We start from the raw sequence: 18,060 nt of genomic DNA, 5'->3' as shown, positions 1-18,060 counted from the left end.
CTGTAACAGCTAAGCAACAGCTGTTTTCTCACTCTACATACATATTATATATGATGGTCAACTAGTACTGTTCTGTTTCTGGAGATCAAGATATCCATCCTCTAAAACCCAGAAAGTTATACGTTACAGTCATCTGTTTGAACATAAAAGCATCCAAAATAAGTAGCTTTTCTGCTACATTGCTGGAATGGTTCCAGTGCCTAAAAACCATGCTACAAAGAACTGAGACGGTTCTGGGAGTAAAGGGAACACTTACTCATGTGTGGTAATAAGTCTGAACCAGTCTGGCCATTCTTGCTTGACCTCTATCATTTAAAACGCATTTCACATATAACTGCTTGTTGAACAATTTTACTAAGTATTTAAGCACCTGAAAAAGACACAGTTTTGTAATTTGCTAACTTTATTTAACACTACAGTAAATTTTTGCTATTTATAAAAAGGTATCTTGATTACCCAATCAGCACATTACAGTGATTTTAACAATTAAATGTTGGTTCTTAGAAGCATCAGTCAGTTTAAAAATAAGTAAAAATACCAAGGATTTAAAGAATAAGTGACAAAGATGTGTAACAATGGCCTAAAATGAGGTAAAACAAACACTTATTTTAGTTAGGGAAAATGACCTACATAATGAAGAAAAACAGAGAGAGAGAGAGAGAGAGAGAGAGAGAGAGAGAGAGAGAGAGAGAGAGAGAGAGAGAGAGAGAGAGAGAGAGAGAGAGAGAGAGAGAGAGAGAGAGAGAGAGAGAGAGAGAGAGAGAGAGAGAGAGAGAGAGAGAGAGAGAGAGAGAGAGAGAGAGAGAGAGAGAGAGAGAGAGAGGAAAATAAGGAAAATATTGACCTCTTTAAGTAACATAATGCTCTAAATAGTTTTCATATCATAGGCAAATAGGACACTGTTGAGTAGCCTTGTGCTTGAAGCAAATCTTCAAATCTTAGGTCACTGTTGAGTAGCCTTGTGCTTGAAGCAAATCTTCAGCAGGAAACATAATAAAAAGATAAATCAAAACAGAACTACCTATAATCTATATAGTACAGAACCGACCCATCATATGTAATGTATTTGACTGGATGACAATCACTGTACTCTGCAGACATGGCATAAAGAAAAGCTGCTTAACATTTCTTTAGTTTTGAAGCAGCAACAGGCATGCATCAATCATATATCCATTTTGCAAAAGGTCTTGTGTTCACAAAGGAATAGTAAAATCACACTGGAATACAAGGTAAATGTCAAAAGAAATTTAAACAGGTTGGAATTATGCTCAGCTATTGAGCATGATGTTTTCACAACAGGTGTTTTAAATGGAGTGGAAATGTTTTTGTTTGTTCTGTTTTTATTATTATTTTTGTAGCCAAGGCTTGCATTCAAAGTAAGTGCCAATACATCATGACAATACATCAAGAACAAACCCATCATGAGAAATATTGACCAGAGTAAGAAGTGTGACAACTGCCCCTCATCTCTTCTATAATTTTTGTTATAATATAAACGATCATTTATTTCTCACTTTTAATATCAGTCAATCAATCAATCGTTCAATCAATCAATAAAAATTATAAATAAATAAATAAAAAGTATTGCAAATTGTTACAGAACTATTTTAAAGATTCTGGTGGGAGGGGTATATTTTAATAACTTTTTTTCCATAAATAAATAATTAAATAAACGAACAGATTACTTTAATATTTAGCCCATGCAGGCGACTTCAGTAAGCTTTAAATTGTTGCAGATATACAAGCTTCACACTTTGACGGAGGGGGCGTGGCTCTAGCCCTGAAACAGCAGCGAGCACGTGGACTTGTTTACAACCTCGCGATTACTCGCTACTGTCTGTGGCCTCGTGTGCGATTAGAACTAAGCCCATTCATTATTCTTCAAAGCAAGTTACTTACCTCCATTGGAATGTTATAGTTTTAGTTCTGTTTATAAAGCAAGAGAATAGAAGCAGGGGGTGGAAAGATCAGGTTACACACCATCAGCTGCTGTCCGTGACACGCACGCACGTGACTGACTTGTTTACATGATCTGATGCATGTGTCGGTCCAAAGGGACTCTCACAGAGCTACGTTTTTTTTTTTTTTTTTTTTTTTTTTTGTATGGGGGTTTGTTTTAATGCCAGTATTTTACTTTTCTTGTTACATCTGGTTTTGTAGATAATTTTTGATTAAAATAAACCAAATTCCCACATAATACACATATACCTTATTTTAGCTATAGTCCCAGAAAAAAGGGGGGGAATGAATGTGTGTTGGATGAAACCATTACATGGATCCATCCAAATGCATTTTAAAATCCTAAGTGTCCTGCAGTCATTGGGACAAGTCAGGGTATTACCAGTAATTAGATTAACATGCTGTCCAACACTGTTTTCTGTTCTCACACATTTCCTCTGTTCTGTTAGTGTCAAGGCTTGTGCAGTCATCCTGCTGTAATGGCTCTTTAAAAGCACTATGTGAAAGCATCACAAGTGAAGCGTACATTCACGTGTACTATTAAAAGAAAACTGGCTATGAGAAATGCCCCAGAGAATTTCAAGCAACAGTTTCCCATTTTAATCTCTGACTGTACACAAGTTAATCATAAAATTAAATTCTACAGGCAATTCATACTGTAATGTCTTTGCACTGTAACTCCAAATTAGCTGAGTTAACCATTAGACAGTTTGTGTAATGGTCATGCTGTTGTTTTCTGTATTTATTCAAGTGAATCAGTCTTGGTGAATAAATACATTTTGTCTTCTTGGCTAACTTTGTCACTTTTTCGGTTATCATTGACTCAGCAGATATTGCATGTTATTAGACTTCAATGCTTAAGATGCCAGTGCTGCGTTGCATGTCTGTTGAATGTGAGAATGGAATACTGAAACTGAAGTAGTTTCCCTGTGGGGAGAGTATAATAAGCCACGTTGTCTGGAAATAATGTGTGTTTGCATAATGGATGGATGTGTGCGTGTTTGCCACCATGACTACTTATGGGCTTCATAAACAGTGGTTGCTCTTTTGATTGCCGAGGTGTTTGTGCTTATGTATATGTGCATGCATATTCTGTGCTCTCACAACCATGTCTGATGTCAGTATGGCAGAGAGTTAATTATAAAATATTTTGTTTAGTTCGTAAGTGTGTTGTTTGGAATGCAGAAGGATTGCTTGATAAAGCAGGACCAAGACTGTGTATCTGAGAATATCTAAGAATGTGATTTATGGGTGCTAAATGCATTGGAATCAATACAGATTTTGTTATAGACCAGACGCTATAGTGGTTCAACACCTTCTTCAACCCACCATCATTATTCAGGCAGTGAACAGGTTATGGCATACACCACTGGTTTATTGTCCTGGAAAGACAGGCCTGTCTGACATCTGGGAAATCCCAATAATTTCCCATTTACTGTCAGTACTGCTCCAGAGAAAAATATCTGAAAACAAGTCTTTGTATCTTACACAAATTTGCTAAAATACTCATTAAGAAAATGAAATAGACAGTGTGGTTTTATGTCAGTGTGTCATGTGGCTAAAATGATACCTGTCCCATGCAGCATTTTCAAAACCATTTTCCCCAAACCCTGCCCCTTCTTCAGAAGTCTGAACTATTTTTGACTGGTGACTGCTAGACTGAGCTGACCAATGAAATTTTGCGTTTAACTGGTTAAAGGGGAAAATCATGCCCACAAAGTCTGTGCCCGATTCTTTTGATCAAAGCTTCCAGCTAAACAATGTTCTCTTAGCAACACTATCTACATTTAAATGGCTTTAATTGACTCGTTTCATATTCATTTTGCAAACATTTCAGAAACAGGCCCTGGGACAGAGGCAGGGGAAATTGCAGTTCCGGCACAGTTTGTTCTCTGAACACTGACATGGATTATTGCATAACGCAGTGCCCTTGCCTCTTCCCTCCAGTCACTGTGATCTAACAGTGGTCCTGCTGTCCTTGCGCTTCATTGTGAGTACAAATACGTGATAATTTGTTTGTCAGGTGTTTCATCTCCCCCTGTGCATACATGAGTCAGCACATACTTTGTTTTCTGAAATGGTCTTAACGTATGTAAGTCTAGTTATTGTCCTGCATTACCTACATAAACATCTTGTATGTAGTAACGTGTTGATAATCTAGTCTTGATTATAGACTTAAAACCTTGAGTAAAATGATATTATCAAAATTCCAAAAGATGTGCAAAGAAGTCCTTGCAAAGAATAACTTTAAGCTAAGCTAACACTCTCATGTAAGCAGACTGTCAATCCCACACTGATCTAGCTAAATGTAACTCTTTATTTCCACCCTATTAGGGTTCCACAATGTTAATTTTTCTGCCCTAAATAATCAAGCTATAATCAATAAAGTGTTTCCTGAAAGTTTAGTATTCACTTTTATAGAAATACTTCCAAATATATACCACATAATACTGACATTACTATTTTTTATTTTCATTTACAGAGCTCAAAGTGATGCTGAAACAGGAATGATCTGGATACTGTATGATGTAAAGTGAAAGCAGGAAGGATGTCTTAAAAATCTATTAGCTTCCTGCAGACAATAACAGAGAAAAGGAGGCATGTGGAGCTGGACTGGAACTTACAGTCTTGCTCAGATTGGAATACTGTGATTTATTAGCATCCTGTTCTGTCAATGAGAGCCTGGGAATCAAGTCACAGGAAAACATTTGCCTCTGTCCTGCTCATTCCACAGGAAGTAATCTGTCCACTTGTTTATGAATGAACTGTGTGTTCCTTCCTCTATTGCCCTCAAGCTTTGGGACACAGTGTCAGTAACGAGGTGGGAATTATGGCAAAATATTGTAGGTTATTGATGTAATACTTTGTGAATCGTTAGGTTTTTTTATTATTGATATTTTACATTTGTTGTAGAAAGTATATAAAGAACAATAAAACTGTTATTTTCCTTAAATAATGATTTTATTCATATTATTGCATATAACTATATTTTGCAACACAAACAAAAGCAATATTCATCAAGGATATATTAAATGATCTCTCAACAGCATAACAATGAACAGTATGTGACATTTGTACAATGGAAGACACAGCTTGTTCAATTAAACCTGGCAAATATTGAAAATATATTAACCCTTTGATACCTACAAACAATAGATATTTTTATTTCAAGAACACTGTTGAATATATATATATATATATATATATATATATATATATATATATATATATATATATATATATATATATATATATATATATATATTAGTTTCAAAAAGCAAAATAAAATAAGCTTTAAAAGTTGGCAGAAAGAAATTTAGAAACAGCATAAATTCAATATCTCTGTACAATCTTTTAACAAATATATTAACATAATATTTATACATTTGGTTCCACTTTGTAAACTAATCTGATTCGTAAGTATTGCATATAGAAAGGGTGAATGAAAGCTACCTAAGAAGCAAGACCTTCCCAAAAATCAAGTAGAATATGTACCATCACCTCAAGAAATTACTCATTTAGTCATGTGTCACTCCTTTTCAGGGCTTTAAACATAAAATAAAAATAAATACTATTACACATCTATATCAGTGTTATACATGTGTTTTTAGATAAGGGATTTATTAAGATACGAACAAAACATGTTTGACCAATGCAATGCTTAGTATCTTGCATTTCTAGTTTATTTTCTTAGCAGTTTGCTTAATATTTTAATATAAGACACTAATATATTGCGTTGGGTGAAGAGCTAATCTTCATGCTAAGCACATCACAGCTTTTATTTAGTTCACAACATTCAGGGAAAAGCAGACAGTGGCTAAAAATGACTCATGTTGTGATCATTTTCTTTCTGCCCCACTAATCAGTTCTCTCATGTAAGTGGGTTTTGTGCTCTACATTCAGATGCGTCATGTGTTACAATCTAGTTGAATGAGACATCCCTGCCACATATCAACACAGAGCCAATGTGAGCGAATTAAGACAGACAACCATTAAACTGTTGTCTAGTAATGATGCACTGAAATGAACAGAAATTCTTGCCAAATTCTGGATCCACTAATCTGAAAACCAAAAGTGCACATTTTTTAAATTAATCTCATCAGTTCTGTTAATAATACTTTTTAAATGATTACTTTAACTTTCTTTGATTGGTGTGACTTTACAATAAGATATTGGTTTCCAAAATGGTTTAAATATTTAAATATAATATATAATGCAGCTCAACAGTGCCAATATTGATCAATGTAATATTTACTTCAAACTAACTGTATTCTAAACAAACACGGGGCAGACATTTTTGGGCCAAATTTTCTGCAGCCAACATTTCTGTGCATCCCGGTTGTCTAATACATGTTTTTTTTTAATTAATTCACTAGTAACTATGATATAACTGGTAACTGTTAAATATGACTTGAGGCAGAGGAAAAGGGAATGGCCATGTTTTATGTTGCAAGGTGAGAAAATAACAACGAATCTGAGGAAATATAAAAGTGAAAGACTGACCATATTTGGTCATAAATATAATATTTTTTTTGTGTAGTTATTAAATTGTACGTGCAATAACCACCTCTTATTAAGTGGTTGGAAACTCTGCATATCAAAAGTGGACTCTTATGTAGCAATTTAATATGTAATTTTTTAATAAACTAAATATTTAGAAAAATAGAGTGAATACAATAAATATATTTTATTTTTGATAACTTTCTGATTGTTTAGGTCCAAATACGTCATCACAATTTTGCAGATAGATAGAGTAAGGCTTTGGATTGGTCATATATGAGAACATTCAATTTTGAAGAAAAAATAATTCAGAATTATTTATCTCTTCTGAATTGCGTACATCAATACAGGTCTTTTCACAAAAGAGGACTAGTTGAAATCTTTAAGTCATTATCATTTAAAATTACTAAAATTACACATATGTAGCTATTCGTACGACAGGGCAAAAAGTACCTTACAGCTGTTAAAGTCAGGTAAATAAAGATTACAGATTTCAGGGTAAACTATATTCCAATCATTGTTCTGATTCTGAACAACCCCAAAACAATGTGTTCACATCAACAACAATAATAAATGCTCAAACATACAAGTGGCATGTAGGTTTCATGACTCTTATTACCAACAGAGCAGCAGCAGCTTTGCAGTTCCTGAAAAATGGTGCAGATGGTAAAAACAGGAGTAGCATGTTAAAGTGGCCTCACTGGAATAATCACTGACGCTCAGCTTTAGGATGAGGTGTAAAGGTCACAGTTCATTTACAGCAGCATAGTCCAGGCCAGTTACTGGTTGAGCTTCCACTTTGTCTCAGTACCAGAGGAGTAACATCTGCTTCCCGCTCAATCTGAAAGAAGGAGAAAACAAGAGAAGATATCTTTAAAGCTCTATTTGTATTGAGAGAATTTTTTTTTAGTTGCATTGTATAGAATCCCTGATGTCAAAGCAACTTAAAAGTTATCCAAAAGCAGTCTTTTACAATTCCATTCAAATGAATTGGACCCTCTAAGTAAACACCTGTTTAGACCAGTTACAGCCAAAACTCTAAGTTCTTTTTTCTCTCTCTCTCTCTCTCTCTCACTTAATGGTAAAAAAAAAAAAAAAAATACCTTCCAACTCTGCCCAAGCTGCTGAGAGTGGAGATTAGATAAGTATGTAAATATCTTACACAACCTAAACAACATCAATGCATCTGATCAAAGTGATGTTTGCACCATTTGCCAATCCATTCCAGTCAAGTTTATTTATATAATTTAAACTGCTTAAAAAAAACAGTATTAAACAGGAACAGATCCTTCAATTTCAGTGATTTTAATTTAAACTATAAATACAACTTATAAACTATAAAGCAGCTCTTGAATCTGTTCATGGTTTTACTCATGTCTGACCTCAATGGATTAAGTGAAGAAATTATCATGAAAAGATTTCCATGTTTAGATGTTTCTAACAGCCAGCACAAAGTGTTCCAGAAAGTTTGCTCTGACAAGCTGCTTCACACCACCAAAATGAGCTGGCCACATTTAGTTTGACATGACGTCACACCTGTTCATTCGTCAGTTTCACTTTAGGGCCTTGGGATCTCCTTGTAAAGGCTTGTGTTTGTGTGTGCAGAGTCTTTCAATCTAAAGTCTGCCCTTTTGGACTTTTGTTCCATTTCTGACTTGCATCTGGGTCTCCTTACGGAATGTGATCTTTGTAAGGCCTCAAATTACTCCACCACATTATGCACACACAAACACACACACCTTTATAATTATTTATATAATAAATTTATGAACCAGAAGAGAACCACGTCATTTTTTAAAGATGTACTTACATGTGGAATTGTTCACATACCACTTCCCTTTACTCTTATTCAAATTCCAGTTCAACTTTCAGAAGGGTGTGGCCAATTCAATTCAAACTCCATCTCATGAACTGAAAGTGAGCCAATTCAGTTATGAATTTTGCCTGAATTCTGCCTACCCTGCAATACACTCACCAAAAACTCTCCTATTACATGCACACTACTGGTCAAATTTTACAGAATATAACTGTCAATGTATAATAATGTATTAGTTTCAGTGAGCCAATGAGCAGAAAGGATGCGAAATTACAACTGCCATTCAAGACCAAAAGGCTCAAGCTTGCATGCAAGTAGATAAATTAAATGGTTATCCTCCCTGTTTATATTCAGCTGATGAGATTTAGGGTTTGCATGATGACGCTACCAACAACCATGTCTGCAGCCTATAATGCAGTGTGTAAGGCTGAAAGCTCTAGGCAGCAGTGAGTGATGCCTGGGACTGGGAAATAGTCACGCAATGCTGATTTAATGCACGCATGACATAGCGTCTCTGCTAGATTGTGCATCACTGGATAGAGATATCACAACACCTACAACCGTGGAACAACAAGAGGGCAGCTGAGTCCTCTAATAAACAATCTAAGCTGTGGATTTAATAAGAGTTACATATCCTTCCACAGTGATGGAATTAAAATCTAGGTCTATAATCGGCAGAGACACAAAAGCTAATGAGGCTGCGCAAAACCATCCCGGAAATGTTGTGACGTCTACTTGAGGACATGGTTGTTGTGAACCTGCATGAATGACTGTCTATGTCTGAGTCAATGCTCCTTTCATCCGCCTCAAAACAAGCCGCTGAACAATGTCTAATCCCCCACTCTCCCCTAAGAGTAATCTCCTCTCGCTCCTGGCTAAATGTGGGTAACATTGACAGTGTTGACATGGCTATCTCAGGCGGGAACATCCCGGCCTAGTTTAGCCAGCTCTGCAGAGGTGGAGAACTGGAGAGAACTGCTTGGGTTAACAATTTTTGTTACTTGAATCTCAGATTGCTTAAAGTTAGATCTTGGATTAGAGTTAACAAGGTCTTGGGAACTGATATTAAGTACCTCCTAAAAAACAAAGAAATGGCCAAAAATTCAGTTTAGACTCACATAACTAGTCAAAAGGGTAGTGATAAATCATGTTTCATATTATAGTACAATATAAATATAGTAATAAAATATAGTAATAAATAGTAAACAAATGAAATACTTTTCTATGGTAATTGACTGCTGTTTACATTGTTGTGGTATGTAAGATGTGAAGTTGTAATTAACCCAGAATCTAAGTATCTAAATGTGTGGAGAGACAGTTTAAATAACATACTGGGAACTAGTAATAAATCATTCTTTAATTTGACATGAGCAAAGTGAGTGAGAGACAAACAGAGATACTGTAGGGAGAGACAGCCTAGTTTTTGAAAGTGTAGTAGAATAGTAACTAAGTTCTCAGAAAATGCACACTCACTGTCCTCGTGCTAAAGTTACACAAAAACTTGCAAGCTGTTTACACACATTAACATTCAGCCAACTATATGAATTGTGGCATTTTACACCCTTAAGGAATAGTTCACCCTTGCTGAAAATATACTCAGGTCATCTGAGATGAGTGACATTAATTGATGGACTGGAGTTGTGTAGATTAGCTGTTTGGACTTTCATTCTGACGGCACCCATTCACTGCAGAGCATCCATTGATAATGTAATACTAAATTTCTCCAAATCTTTTTCCATTAAGAAACAAACTCATCTACATCTTGAATAGCCTGTTTGTATGGCTGGGTGATGTTTCCAGTTTTATCGATTAATTCAAATGTAATTTTTGAGAATGATTTTTTTTTTTTTTTTTATCAAGGAATCAGAGTTTTGGATAAGAATATGAGGAAACGTTACAATTATTCTTTCTATATTTTAAACAGAAATTATTTCTGAACATAAAGGATATGTTTAAGTTTGTACAATATTTATTTTCTTTTCTGCAACAATATTTTAACAAGTGATTAGAACTTTCTTTAAACAGATGGTTTTGTAAGTTTTAGAAAAAAAGAATGATATGTGAATCATGTTGTAGTTACATTTTTAAGTTGACTAGTTGAATGTTTTAAAAACAATCTATATAGAATTCGGTCAAATGTTTACATTTTTTTGCCATATTGCCCAGCACTACATTAAGTGCGTACATTTCTTTTAAAGTGAAACATCAAAATTTAAGCAACTGGACATATTAAAACAACAAACGTTTTGGAGGACTAAAATCATTGACTGAAACGATACTTAATTAGCTCTTCTCTGATTTTGCATTTTGACTGTGTTAATGTTTCTTACTCAATGTGGATAAGCAACAAGTAAACATGTCAGCAGGGTGGCACACTTCACTGTGACCAAAAATGACAACAGAGTATGAGAAAATTTGTTTGGCTGAAATATCAAGAGGCAACTTGTTTCCAAAGAACTTTGACCGGTTTAATTAATCACCAGAGAACAAGACACCATGAAAAAGAGTTTAATTACCCAATGACCCAAACTGAATTGACAAAACTTCATATTTGGTTTTTGGCTAAATGAAAACTTTAATTGCGGTTTCAGTATTTCAGTAAAAACATTTGGACAAAAGTTTGTCCAAATTTAAAACATCTCTCTTAATGTCTTCTCTCTCTGCAAACCACTTTCAGTCTTTATCTCTCTCTGTCTCTCACACAGGTTCTCTAGCTCTCCATTCCCCCACCCCCTGCCCCTCTCAGGCTGAAGGGACAAGCACTAGCCAGCCACTGTCCTGGGGCAGAAGCAGATGGCGTGCTGTCATTAGTGAATTGTCTGTGCTGCTGCCATGCCTGATAACAGACCTGCGGTGAGCGGCGCGGCAGGTGCACACACACACACACACACACACACACACACACACACACACACACACACACACACACACACACACACACACACACACACCCCTCTCTGCTCAGCCATCTGCCACACATGCAAATGCACACAAACACCTCTAGAAATATGATTCCAGAGAAAAAAAAAGAATGAGTGAGTGAACAAAAGAGAGAAAAAAAGTTTCTTATGTACTAAATGTCTCAAAACAGCTTCTTGGTCAAGATAGTTATTTTCTTTCTAACTTTTACATATGTTGTACATCAAGGTTAACTGATTAATTCATCTTTGTTTATAACACCACAAGAGCAGTAAGGGACATTAACAGAGATGTGTTACAAATCCATACAGAGACATTCTACATATAATCATAAATGTTAACAAATTACAAAACAATGCACTTTTGGCAAGAATGCCTGAAAAGAATAAAAAGAAATGAAAAGAAACCTTGTTGATTCATGAATGTGTGAATTCTTGAACAATATTTATTTTTGTTCTGGTATTTTTTTATTATTCTTATTTTTAAAATGTCAGTTATATCCCAAAATAAAAAATTAAAAAATTAAAAAAATATTTTGCATATGGGGAGCATCAGGTAATACACTGACCATGTTTACATGCACATTATTTTCAGATTAATATTAATATGAAAGTGATGTGCATGTAAACATGGTCAGTGTATTACCAGTTGCTCCCCATATACAAAAAAAATAAAAAATATAAAAAATTCTGGTTTTGTCTTTATTCAGAAATAAACTGAATAAACTAGCCCCATGCATGTTCTTTTCCTGCTGCTCTCATGTCGAAATAATGCCTAGCTTTTACCATTCATAACATTAACATTAAGTATTTCTGCACAGTAATGTGCTTGTAAACAGGGAAACATAATAGACCCATTAGGCAACACAGAAAACCACCCAGGGTGCCATCTCTTTGGGGATGCCAATTTACCAAGCCAATTTCACTTTCATTCTCCTATGCTCAAATAAAGTTTTACTGATAATCCAACCAATGGAGAATCAAAATTGTGAGGAATTCAACAAGATGGGGCATGCAGCACTGCTTGTAAATGTGGTTTCTTTTTCTGCAACTATGATAACAATTTTTAATTAATAAAATCGTCACCTGAGCTGTCTGAAATTTTTTCTACATAAGAAACCCATATATAAATGCATCACCGTTTGAATACAAAAGTGAAAGCATCATGTTTGAAAGTCCCTGGCATTCTTTGATTTAATACGTAGCAAAACAAGTTCTTGTCAACACATTGCATGTGAAATTAAAGCCTGCCAATGAGTGGAGAGCGAGTGAACAATACTAAAGCTCAAGGTGAAACCAAAACAACCGAGTATTCGCGTCTCCCAGCAACCTTTACCCAGTCAGGCATTCCAAGCGTGAAACGAACCACAAACAACCAACTGGCTTGTTTTTCCTCTTGATGGAAACACATGGCTCAGGCTTTCATCAGGCTCTCCCTCTTCTGCTCTGCCAACCCGTGGACATGGCTGCACATGTTCATTTCAGAGACAAAATGCAAACAAGCTCTCACCCCCACCTCCTCCTGCCCTCTCATATTCTCAAGGCTCAATACTCCAGCCAAGAAAGAGTTAAACTGCTGTGCACTATCCCTCCTCTGACTGATGTTTACACTGTAGGCTGCCTGCACTGAAAACTACCAGCCATGAACGGTCAGTGGGGATAATTTGGGGCCCCAACACTGCTTCTAACTCAGGCATTATGGAAATAGGGGTGAACCAGATGATGTGAAGTACGTGCCTCAGAACATGGCATGTTCTGTCTTCTGTGTGCTATGCAAAAACAGTGTGCACATGGAAAAGCCCCAGGCACTGCTCTTAAGAGCAGCATATTGTTCCAGCTTGTGACAGCAATTCAATCTCACACACACCCACATATGATTCAAGTATGCAAATTAGCACATGCACTTCTGAAAGAAATATGTCGTGTGAAGAAGATTTGATATGGGAATCGTTCTTAACATTATTTATATAGGGGGAATAATTTAATAGCATTTTGCTTCATTACATTGGAGTAAACATTGCATAACAAAATTCAGAATATAATGTGAAATGATAACAGATCTGCTTTTAGCACTAAAGTAAACGTTGATTAGTTTCTTGGAAAAGGATCTACGAGGCTATGGTCTCACAGAATGAAAACACTGCTGCGCATGTGAGCCAAGTGAACCTCAAAATAACGTTTCTCTCTCCTCGGTGCATGTTCCGTTCTCTGAGAACAGCTTATACAAAAGCCTACAAACATTAAAACAGTGTTAATCATTAACACACTTCAGTCTATAAAAACCCAGCGTCGATCAAGTTTGGGGTAAATAAACAGGCGCGCGCACCTCTCTATCCTGCAGCGTCATCGTGCCTGCGCAGTTAGGTTGTTTACCGCGCGCGGCCACTGAGCTAGTCACGTTTCTCATGCTTCAAATTTCTCTGGAATTCCTCAGAATGAAAAACACCCTATCATCGCCATAAACGCCCCATATACTTACATAAATAGCCATAGGTGCAAACCTCAATAAATGTTTTGAATTACATAATACTCTCGTTCCGCCCTAATGTTTAGTTTAATTACTTTTTGTATAATTTCTGAATAATTTCGATACAGTTGTGTCCTAAATTTCCTATAATATGCACTTTTACAATTAAAATAAATACAAGCAAACATGTAGTATATGCTACCTAGAGACAACTGAAAACATTTCAGTTTAAGTAGCAATATTTAAGTAGCATTACATAACACTAACACTGAATACAATGATGAACTGCCTTTAACTGAAAATTGAGTGTTTACAATTGTCATTTTGCATTTTTGACACACTATTTTCCTATTTAATACTGTAAAGTGCTTTGACACAATCTGTATTGTTAATATCACTATATAAATAAAGGTGACTTGAAATTTAATTTGCAATTATACAATAATAAAGGTGACTTTTAACCACACTGTCCAACACAATGACATCAACCTCATGAGCTGCATTTACCAGTTTATTTCAGCCATCTTTTCAAATGTAACAGCGCTTCACATCATCTGAACTCACCTTGTACAGTGGTTGCAGTCTCTTTGAATCCCAGACACACATATGAAGTTGCATGTAATCCATTTATTCCTGCTTTGCAGCAACCACCAGTCTTGAAGCCCACAAGCTCACAATTGCCCATCTCTTGTTTCTCCAAGAGGTTTAAGGCGATGTAGTTCAGTCCATTCTGATAACCAGCTGAAGTCTCTCTGCACATGGGAGAGCCATACTCCTCATCAGATCCTTCACTGCTTCGGACAGAGACGTTCTCGACTGAGGCAGAGCTGTGGCGCTTAACATTGTGTGCAAAGGAAGGAAAGACAGGTGCAACTGTGGTGGTGGATGAAAAGGTCTCAGAGCTATGCCGTCTCCGGCCCTGAGGGTCTGCTCGGATCACCTTTGCTCCTCCATTTGGGTCTACAGAGGAGGCAGCCAACAAAAAAGCACCAATTCCAGTTGAAACCCCCTGGTCACTTAAATTAAGCCTTTGAACCCCGCTAGTGGGGCTGACTAAAGCACTCTCATCATTCTCAGTCAGGAATGGAGGTGAGATCTGACCATTGTTGAAACTCATCTCAGTGTAGTTATCTTTACCTGTGCCAGATGGGCATGGTGATTTCCTCTGTTCATTGAGGAAAAAAGCCCTCTCATCAGGTGGGCATGGGCATTCAGCCAGCTCTGGCATTCCATCCATGGGACTGCTGAGTGCTTCCCTCAGTTTAGGAGAGTGTGAATTCTGGTTGAGATTCATGTAGTCTGAGAGGGGGGATCCCTGTCTGAGGTTGGACAATGAACCTTGGCTTTCCACAGAAACCATAGAGGGAGAAGAGTACTGTGTAGCAGCAGCAAAGTCTATGCTGATGTACTCACCAGGGCTTTTAGGCTCACAAGGGAGAGGATGTTCTGTCATGCTGGGAAGCATCCTCAGAGTGTCTAGAGATAACCTATTGGGCCTGTTGACTCTTGATCTGTGTGTTGTGCCATCAGGGCGACGGAGAGGGGGCAGGGCAGAAACCCTGTTTGCCTCTTCTGTTGGATTTTGGCTCTGGGGACTCATCAAAACATACTGGTCATCCTCTGCCTGTTTAGGTGCCTGTTGCTTGTTGAAGTGAATACTTAGAGACGGGGAGGGCCGTTGTGTTGGTTCACACTGGCCCAGCAAATAATCTGGTGGTGTGTGTGAGACGCATGACTCAACAGGCGACATATTCATGTATTCTCCACTCACCGCTCTCCCGTCAGAGCTCTCAAGAGAAAACTTGGATCCAGACCACATCTTCATGTACCCGCTGTCTTCTAGAGATCCACTGCTAGGCGAGTTAGTAGTGCAGCCACTGCCTGTGAGCTGGGGATGTAACCTAGGGTTAATGATCTGCTTGGGTGCTGAAATACTCATAGGACTCATGGGCATGTAGTGATCATTTTTGGCACCCTGAGGTGCCATGCCTGGTGTCATTGGCATGTAGCCATCATCACCCACATTACTGTTAGAGCCAATCTCAATGTCCCCATAATCTTCTGGGTATGAGACCTTAGGAGAGGCAGAATTTGTGCTCCGTCCAGAGTGGCTGTTCGCAGCCCTCATCAGCATGTATTCATCAAGTGACGCTGAGGATACCTGGGAGTGTGCTACCTGTTGCCGAGGGGTCGTCAGAGAATACGTCCTCTTCCGGTATGTCTCCACATCCAGCATTTCTCTGCTACTTGGCCACATCTTGTTTTGGGTTGGCCTGTCCATCACCATGTAACCATGGACCTCACTGGCTTCTCGTGAGGGTGGTGTACTGGAGAGAGAAGAAGGAGTGTCACTCCTGTTTGCTAGGTTGTACCTCACATCCCCTGGGCTAGAGCTGTAATCGTCACATGAGAGGAAGCCAGTATCGTTGGGTGACCCAGAAACAGAATCATTGCAGCTGGAGGGTCTGTATACTGCAGATGAGATGGATCCATTCATACTGATTGAGGACAAACTTAGTGGGCTTACAGCAGATGGTGGTGAGTGAGACATTGTCATGGACATGGACCTGCTGTGATGAAGCAGTGATGGTTCTGATGTCCGGCAGCCCATAGAGACTGTGTTAGATCTGCTCATGTGGTTCCGGCCAACAGTTGTCGGGCTCCCATTCTCAGATACTGACATGGATACAGGCCTGGTCATGGTACCCTCCCCTTCACTTGCTGTGCGTATTCGGCTAGAGGAAAATATGGGGACAGGAGATGTTGCTGCTGTACTGTCCGTCCTTGACCTCCTCACCAACCCCGTCTGACTAGGGGGTAGATTGTTTAGGTTCCGCCGAGTGGGTACAGAGATGGGATTTGATCCTGATGACTGGCTTTTGCTGCGTGGTCTGAACTCTGACAGCTCTTTCATCGCTTTCATAGCTTCTAAAATGGTCTCATGTATATTTTGTGCCACCACAGAGTCATCTGCTTGCATCCACAGCTCTCCAGGTCCAGTAGAAGCAGATCTTCCCACCTCAATGAAGAAAAAGCTATCAGAGTGCCCACATCTACGTATATTCATCAACTGCAGTGTCACAGATGCCACGTCCGAGTTAAGTTTCACAAAGCTAATTGTCCGACTTGATAAGCACAGTCTGAAAACTCCAGTGATATTTCTGCTCTGCCCTAGTCCCTTTGCTTTAAGATTTACTTGCCATACCTCTTTATACGCGGCATTCACTGGTGTAATCATACCGTAATTTCCCTCCTCGAAGCCCACCAGAGATGATGCCGAACTAGAAACGGAGCTGTCACACACTTTTCCCTTACTTAATAAATCGGTTAAGTCTGCGTGCCAGCTCTCCTGCTCTTGCTCATTCTCCGCAGCAATAGCAAAATACTCGTCCTTGGTATAGAGTGCTATTAAATACCTGTGTTTCGCGTCAGCGCGCTTGTTTATGCTCAGACAGGAGTCGATAAATATGACTCTTTTTGCAGCGGACTTGTTTCTCCATTTCTTTAGATTCTCATAGTACTCCAGCCGCGCAGGGAGTCCGTCACTCTGATCCTTCAAAACAAAATAGCGCCGATGTCCGTGCTTTTGCTTCTTGAGGTATCCGCATTTTCTGATGTTGTTTGAATGAATGTTGTTGTCATTTGATAACGCGGGTCCCCCTTTAAGAGGCGGACTTGCCATTCTTGCGCTTTAAAATTATTTATTCAGTTTCAAGAGCTTGTTATCCATCCGTAGAAAACGAGATGAAAAACTTAAATATCCGAGAAATGGAGATGTCCGCTCTCTTTCAAAATGCGATGTCTATTAGTTCGCCGCAAAACAACTCCTCGCTCAGAATGACTGAGCTTAAAAAACAAACAACACGTGACGTTATACACAGCCCATCTTGGCTCACTGAAAACAGTCCAAGATGGGCATATAAGGCGGTGCGATCTTTTAGAGGCGTGCCTGCCAAGCCAACGAATGGTCGATTCTCATTGGATTCATTGGCCAGGCAAAAAGATTGACGGTACTTTGACAAATCCGTGACGTAGTATAGGCAAATCCCCCTTTACACAAGCTGTTCTCTCCTCCTCTCAAAACAAACAGTGCTGTGTGGATGACACATCTACTGTATATAGCCTACGCACTTCAGTGCTGCAGAGACTTTGCGTTAGCTGTAAAATGTTTTATTATGCCGCAAGCGACCATAAACATCGACATGTTTTAATCTGGAACTTGAATAAACCGACAGTGTACTCTAAACACATTCGATATACACACATTTTATGGTTTTTTTAAACATGCAATGACGACAAACACAGATGAGCCCTAGCTGTTTCAGAAGAATTATAATATAGTCAGACCCAAAGTTCATTTTACACTGTGTCAGAATGTTTGAAATACACACTTGTGTGAG

General features: G+C 38.1%; 1 protein-coding gene across 2 annotated transcripts; it reads right to left on the bottom strand.

Moving 5' to 3' along the window:
• Positions 1-4,901: 4,901 nt before the first annotated feature.
• On the bottom strand, positions 4,902-17,560 carry irs2a (insulin receptor substrate 2a). Of its 2 annotated transcripts, XM_019108220.2 has the most exons (3): positions 14,798-17,560; positions 14,225-14,620; positions 4,902-7,300 (listed from the first exon to the last, which is right to left on the bottom strand). In XM_019108220.2, the coding sequence occupies exons 1-3, from the start codon at positions 17,340-17,342 to the stop codon at positions 7,296-7,298; spliced, it is 2,946 nt and encodes a 981-aa protein (XP_018963765.1). In that variant the 5' UTR covers positions 17,343-17,560; the 3' UTR covers positions 4,902-7,295. The 2 variants fall into 2 exon arrangements, with proteins under 2 accessions (XP_018963765.1, XP_018963758.1); XM_019108213.2 differs by having other exon boundaries at positions 14,225-17,560.
• Between the last annotated feature and the right edge of the window lie 500 nt (positions 17,561-18,060).

The sequence above is a fragment of the Cyprinus carpio genome, chromosome B1, assembly GCF_018340385.1.
Source record: "Cyprinus carpio isolate SPL01 chromosome B1, ASM1834038v1, whole genome shotgun sequence".
Classification (NCBI taxonomy): Eukaryota; Metazoa; Chordata; class Actinopteri; order Cypriniformes; family Cyprinidae; genus Cyprinus; species Cyprinus carpio.
This window is presented reverse-complemented; position numbering and strand designations above follow the sequence as displayed.